This window comes from Pteropus alecto, unplaced genomic scaffold (assembly GCF_000325575.1).
Source record: "Pteropus alecto unplaced genomic scaffold, ASM32557v1 scaffold106, whole genome shotgun sequence".
Taxonomy (NCBI): Eukaryota; Metazoa; Chordata; class Mammalia; order Chiroptera; family Pteropodidae; genus Pteropus; species Pteropus alecto.
The window spans coordinates 12,302,023-12,309,069 of record NW_006442103.1 but is presented as its reverse complement, the minus strand read 5'-3'; the positions used below and the strand labels follow the sequence as shown (position 1 = coordinate 12,309,069).

Sequence of the window (7,047 nt, the reverse complement as noted above, 5' to 3'; positions counted from 1 at the left end):
CCACAGCAGGCGGAGTGGGAACGAGCAGTTGCATGCTGGGCCTTGTGCGGCCAGCATAACCCGGTCTGACAGACAGGCTGCCATCTGTCTTGATTAGTCAGCCTCTGAACTGAACTCATTATATATTTTAAATATCAGCCTTGCTTATGAGTGTGGAAATACTCGAATCCACAGATGCACAGAAACACCAGCAGCATGCATGCATACACAATTACATCTTTACACATGGGTGCACCGGTAGTTACTTTCAATTTAAAAGTAGAAGTTACATGAACTTGGAGAATATGACCTGTGCTGATCTGGGGTGTGGCAACATATTAGGGAAGCATTCATCTGCTTCAAGACCTTCTGTTGGCCTCTGTCTTCTTTATGTCTTCATTTCTTTGGTTGTTAGAACTCACAGGTAGCACTAGAATGGGTTAAAGGGGACACAGGCACAGCCTCCAAAAAAAAATCCCAAATCCAGAAATATAGAGTCATCATTTTCCAGATTAATATGGATGGACTGAAAAAGGTTCAATAAAAATGCTAGGGCAGGAGTTGGCAAAAGTTTTCTATAAAGGGTTCACTAGTAAATATTTTAGGCCTCATGGGCCATATGGTCTCTTTACAATGACTCAGCTCTGCTCCCAGAGCAGGAAAATAGTCATAGACAATAATAAACAAATGAACACAGTTCTGTTTTAACGAAACTTTATTTACAAAGTCAGCAGGCCAGATTTGGCCCATGGGCCTTAGTTTGCAGACCCCTGCACAAGGGTCTAAACCCAGAAGCCATCAAGACTGGCTTCGCAGGTCTTCCAACGGTTGATAGGGGCTCTACTCTGTCTCCTCAAAAAAGGACAAAAATCAACTGCTTTGGATGTGGCATCAGTTTTGTTCTAATTATTTTGTGCTATGCTTTGGTGTTTTGATGTTCTTCTGAATGAGTGATCTTAATTCCTCCTTTTCGTGCTGACTTCCTTCTTTCTGTGTGTATATCTCTAAATGCTTCCCATTCTTCTTCACCCTGTCCCCTTGCGCTTACGGGTTGGCGATTTTAGAATGAGTCTCTTTCATGTTCATTCTTGCTAAAGCCTGGCTGCCTTTCAGCCTCCTCATCTGTACTAGAGTCAAGAGGCACTGTGTAGTAGTGTAAACAGCACTTGTCTTGATCACGGGGCAGGATGTGCCACCAGCTAGCTGTGTGACTGAACAAATCACCTAACCTCTCGGAGTCTCCTTTTCCTCATCTGTCAAATGAGGGAGTTGGCTAACTGATCTCTAAAGTCCCTTTTAGCTCTAAGCTTGTAATTTTAGGAAGCTGCAGCCTCAACTCCAGGCAACTGTCTGGGGCCATTAATTAGGATGTCACTCACAGACCTTAATGAAACTGCCGGGAGGTCACAGAAATTAGCCACATGATTTCCTGGAGCTGGGGGCCTTCCTAAGGCCTTCATGGCTGAGGGGGTGGGGACACCAGCTCACTTCAGGGAATCTGAGAGCCCATCTGACTAGGAGAAAAGGAAGACAGAGGACTCCAGGACCCCTGCGCTCTAGGAAAATCAATTTCCATTCCTAAACCGAGGTTGCAGTAGATACAAAATGCACACAAATATTGACTTCGTTGGAAATAGGGCCCTAGTGGGAGCTACTACTATTGGGAGGTGGGATGCTTTCCTTTCTCCACCCGACCCTTCTGTGTGCGGGTCTCCAGGCCATGTAAACGACACCCCTCAAAGCCCACCAAATAAGTATCTGACTAGGTCAGGAAGAAACGGAGACTTTGAGGGGTTAAAAAAAAAGAATTAGCAGATCCTAACACATGCCAAAGGAAAGGGGTCGGCTCTGTAAGCAGGGATGAGAGAGGTCAGGGAGCATCGGGGGCTTGGACTTTGGCTGAGGCCGGGGCTGGCAGTGGTTGACAGTTTGGGGGAGGTGGGGGGTGGGTGTTGTACAGCCTCATCCCACTCTCTCAGGTTCATCCCCAGCTCATAGCCCCACAGCTTGTGGACCAGGCAGATGGGCAGGGGGCAAGAGCCCTCTTCCTGCCTCCACAACAGCATCTCAAGGGGGCGGGGAGGGAGTGGAGAAGCCCACATCTTGGCCTCCAGGAAAGCGGCTCTCATTGTCTGACTCTGCTAACGCTGTCCATTTGTAGCCTAAATAATTCACTCACCAATCTCTCAAGGAGCATTAGAAGAAAAACAAAACCCAACACAGACTTCAAGCTCAGGTTCCCACTGCACCTAAGACAGGCCAGGAGGCTGGGAGGCAGTCCTAAGCTGCAGAGATGAACGATGGCCTGCCTGCAAAGGTTCACTGGCAACCTTCCCCAAACAGCCTGGGGCCTGCTTTTGTAGTCCTTGAGCTAAGAATATATTTTACATTTTTTAAAAGGTTTTTTAAAACAAACAAACAAAAACACCCAAGAAAAATACACCAAAAAGACTGTATGTGGCCTGTGAAGCCTAAAATATCTACTATTTGGCCCTTTCCAGAAATGTGCCAATCCCTAATATACTCCGCAGGCTTGAAGGAGGTGATGCCAACCTTTGACCTACTCCTTTACCACTCCACCCCGTGACTCCGTATGGGCAGAGATTTGAAGTTGTCAGAATTCTGACATTTAGTCTAGTAAGAAGATGCCATCACTGTTCGCCCCATCACCAAAAACAAAACAAACATAAGAGGATAAACCCTGAAGTCCGGGGGAATGGTCTTGGTTCTGCAGTACGGGAGGGAGGGAGAGAAGCAGTGAGGGGCTGATATCGACAGTAAATTCAGCATCGTCTATGGTGGTCTCTGCTGACACCCCTGCTCCCCGTACTCTGCAATCCTGGTGATCCCAGGTGACCCCAGCAGTCACTGAGGCTGTAATTCTCTTACTGAAGAGATACCCACGTAGCCCCTGTCTCTGAGTCCCTGAAGCCTGTACCAACTGTCAACCCTGGATCACCCAGCCCAGCAGGGGTCTCCTCCTGCCCAGCCAGGCCTTTGAAGGGAAAGGACTCTGAGCAGTCCTGGACCCCGCCCAGACCTCCCATGGAGCCAGATCCTCCAAGAGTGACAGCCTAAGGACTGTGGAAGAGATGGGTCAGAGTGAGCAATGGGGCTGCCAGCTCCAAGTGCGCCAGCTGTAAATGGGCTGCGTGAGCTCTGGGCTATCATGGGGCCTGTTCGGAATTTTCTGAGCTGAGGACAAAGCGGAGATCCAGTGGCCCCACATCCTGGTGCGCAGGTATTCTGGATCATTTCAGATAGGAGAACAGTGACCTTATAAAAGTTCCTGCTCTAGGGTCTCCTGAGAAAAACGTTGCTGCTGTGCAGCTGTTCTTTGCAGGTTTCTGTTCTTGAGAGATAAAAAACAACATGGAAGGCCCAGGTTGGAATCCACATCCAGGCTGAATTGAAAGGTCACTAGTCTTAGAGAATTGGAGGCCCCAGCTGTGAGGCCTTGGGCAAGTCATCTCACCTCTCTGGGACTCAGTTTACTCATCTGTCCAAACAAGCAAACAAACAAAAACCTGAGGTGCTTGGATGGTGATGATTTTAAGGTCCTGTCCATCTCAAACCCAATGAACTAGCCAAATCAGGCCACGCCTCTGCAGAAACTTCGCTGGAAGCTGTCTGGCTTCATCTCTGTATTCCTTCCCAAGTCAAGCCAGTCCCATCCAAAGGAGACACAGCCAGTGTGGCATAAGGGGAGAGCGTTTTCCTTCAACGTGTTAGCAGCTTGCTGGGGATTCGGACTGATGTGAGGGAGGCGAGTGGTTGGTGCTGGGGGTGACCCTTGTCTTTGTGCAGCGGGTGGCTGAAGAGCTGCGGGAGTCTCATCCCCAAACCCCCCAACGTGCCCACAGCCTGTGGCCCAGAAGCCGGTCTGATACCACATACCTTAATCCAAATTGCCTTTCGTCAGCTCTCCAACTTGACTGGACATTCCTTGAGGGCAGGAGTTGTATCCTGACCTTCTTCCCTGCCCCCCAGGAGAGCCCAGCACAGCACTAGGGATGTGGCGAGATCTGCGCATACCCGCTGAGCAGCTTAACTGCAACGCCCCCAGAAGCAGGGACACTGCGCTTGGCACGGGGCGTGTGTCGAGGTGAGTGAACCTCCATTCTTGCTGGGTGATGACCGGATACCATGCTTCAGTCCGTGGCTCAGTCAAGCTGTCCCGTCCAGGCTGTGACCCAAAAGCTATCGTGTCACCTAGAGAGCAAGTGATGGGGGAAGGTTAGAGAAGGGAATGAACACCCCCAGGATACGCAGGTCATGTAGAGGTCACTGCTGCCATCCCTTCCCCCTAAAGCAGTCTAGCCCAGGAAAGCGTGGCTAGGTGGCCATGCAAACATAAATCAGGCACGCCTCACCACCGTGTGCTTCAGAATCGCTACCCGAACTGCAAGCGCAGTGATCTACAGGCTACGAACCCAAACCTATAAAACAGTCACAAATATCACCAGCTCTGTGAGGGGTCTCACTCTCTTCTAGTCTTAAATATACTCAGAATGTAAGTCTCCCTTGCCTGCCTGCGGATAGAAAGCTCTTCTTTATACCCAGCCACACTTTTCAGTGCTGCAGCGCCTTCCGTTCTGTGCCCTCTGAAAACGCTGCTCTCTTCAGAGCGCTGAAGGCTGCCTTTCTGTCTCCGTGCTTTGTATCTGTTTGCTTGCTTGCTACGTGCGGTGCTGGCGAGGGAGGCAGAGGCGGAGTCCGGCTGACCCCGCAGTGCCATCGCCTGTACGAACGGTGATGACAGCGATAGAACGGATGAGCCCGGACACACGCGGACTTGCTAACGAGTTTGGTAACACTTTAATTAGCCCTTGTCCTGTGGGGCAGGCAGCAAACCGTGAAAACCATCACAGCCCAGCAGTTCCACTAGCGGAAGGCGGTGCGAGTTAGGAATTACGGGGCTGCTGGGTGGGCTCAGTGGCTACTGTAGAGAGTCCCCTCTGAATTATCTAGAGGATTTCCTCGGTTCTCTACTTTGTTCTTGCGGACCTGACACTTTCCAGAGGCAGGCTCACTGCAGGCAGAGGAGGAAACCGAAGCATACGAAGCCATCAGGAAATGTGCCCGGGAGGACGCATCAGATTTCAGATCCAGAAGCCCGAACTCCAGTCCCCAGAGGGAACACAGACCTTGGGGGACCATCCGGAGATGTGCCCACAGGGTTCACAGATCTCACCTTGAAACATGGACATCCCCCTAGGGCTCCTGCACCCGCTTCTCTACCCCAGGGCAAGGGGGAACGGTAGTGGAGGACGAAGTGTCCACCCCTAGATACCTTGGTGGTTTTGACTTTGTGTCCACTGCTGCAGCTCCATCCCGACAGGTCGGGGAGCACCTTGCACTCCTCCCCCGGCAGGCAGGGCTCCATCTGGCACCACCACTTCTGCAGGACGATGGAGGCTGTGGGAGCAGGAGGCAGTGAGGGCAGCGCTCAGCTCACCGTGAGTACAGTGTACAGTCAAGGAAGGAGGGTCTGCAGGATGCCCAACCACCCCTGGCTTTGAGTCTCTCCCCAACTCGGGCTGAGGCCTGAGCACTTAACCATATCAACCTCAATGCCACCGACTCCTGCATTTCACCCAAGATGGCTCAGGGTGAAGGCAGGGGACGTCTCTAAGGCAACTCTCAAATTGAGCCACCGCGTCATTAGCAGAGAGGCACAGTCTCAACACACCCCCTTAGTGTCTGTGAGCAGGGGTCCACGGACCGGGAGTGAACAAGCAGGTATGTGTGTGAGCACCAGTGGGCACGTTTATAGTGCTGCCACGTGAGTGTGAGAAAATGAGCATGGGGGGGCGCTGTGGGAAAGGGGGTGGGTGTGAAGGAATGCATGGGTGAGCGACGCACACGTCCACGTGAGGCGAGGGGAAAGGCTGGCTTGAGAACGGGAGGCGGACGTGTGTGGGAGGCAGGTGTGTGTCAGAGGCTGGGAAGCAGCAGCAAGTGAAGCAAGCAACGTCTGCAGGCGTCTGTGTCTGTGTGAGCGCCAGGCAGAGCGTGCAGACAGGAGGGAGGGCGTGCGCGAAACAGGAGTTTTCCTCGTATAAGAGATGAGCATGGTCACCTTTGCCCCCCTCTCCCCAGAGGTTGCCCCATCACTTGAGACTTGACACGAAAGCCCTGAGATGGGTAAGAAATCGTATTCCCAGCAGATGGTGAGGCCGAGACAGATCTTCTTAGCTCTCTGATCAGGCCGTCCCCTCCGGTCCAGCCTCTCACTCACCGTCCACGCAGGAGGGCTTTGCCCGTGTGGTGCCAGCCACCTGGCCAGTAAAGCAAGAGCATTTGACAGTCTGGGATCGCTCCTCGATGCGGTTCCGGTTGCAGCAGCGATGAGAAGCTGTCACCTCGCAGGTGCCCTGCTTCACAGGGACTGCAGAAGCCCGCACAAGATCAGGCGCCCGGCCCAGGGCCATGACCTTGTTCCCATCCCACCCACCCTGGCTGTCCACAAGGCCTTCCTCCCGGCTTAGGGGAGGAGGGAACAGATGAAATCTGCCTACTGCTTCAGTGTCCCCGTCCCTTCTTCCCCAGGGAGGCCACACTCCTCACCCTTTGGCGAGCCTGGTCCTTAGGCAGAAGAAAGATGGAGTCCCACACCAACCCCCACCTCCCTGGCTTCCTCTGGGTGAGGGCAAGGGCCCAGGGCTTACAATGCGTGGGGAGGATCATCCGCTTACACAGGCTTTAGCCATCGCAGAAGGAAAACCACAGAATTAGGCCAGGAGACTAGACTTAAGCCCCCACCCGAGGGCGCCTCTCCCTGCATAGCCCCTTCTGGCCCAAATGGGAAGGTGTGCGATGGGTCTGCCCTCGCCTTCTCCACTGGAACAGCAGAGGGTGAAGAACAGACGAGGAGCCAGGGCCCCTAGATTCTGTCTCGGAGATCTGCCTGCTGAGGAATGGGGTGGGGTGGTGTCCAACTCTTCAGGTATCTTGGGAAGCTCCCTCCCCAGACCTTGCCACCACCCCCAAACCTGTGGTAGTTGGAGGCTGCAAGGAAGCCGAGGCCAGGATGGTCCACAGCAAGGGCAGGCAAATTGCCAGCAG

At 52.9% G+C, this 7,047-nt stretch overlaps 1 protein-coding gene across 1 annotated transcript; it reads right to left on the bottom strand.

Moving 5' to 3' along the window:
- Window positions 1-679: 679 nt before the first annotated feature.
- Window positions 680-7,047, bottom strand: FAM19A3 (family with sequence similarity 19 member A3, C-C motif chemokine like; the record flags this gene model as incomplete). The annotated part of the gene is made up of 4 exons (XM_015595395.2): window positions 680-4,191; window positions 5,273-5,397; window positions 6,221-6,370; window positions 6,975-7,047. Coding segments are annotated over 4 exons (360 nt in total), but the record flags the coding sequence as incomplete, so codon positions are not given.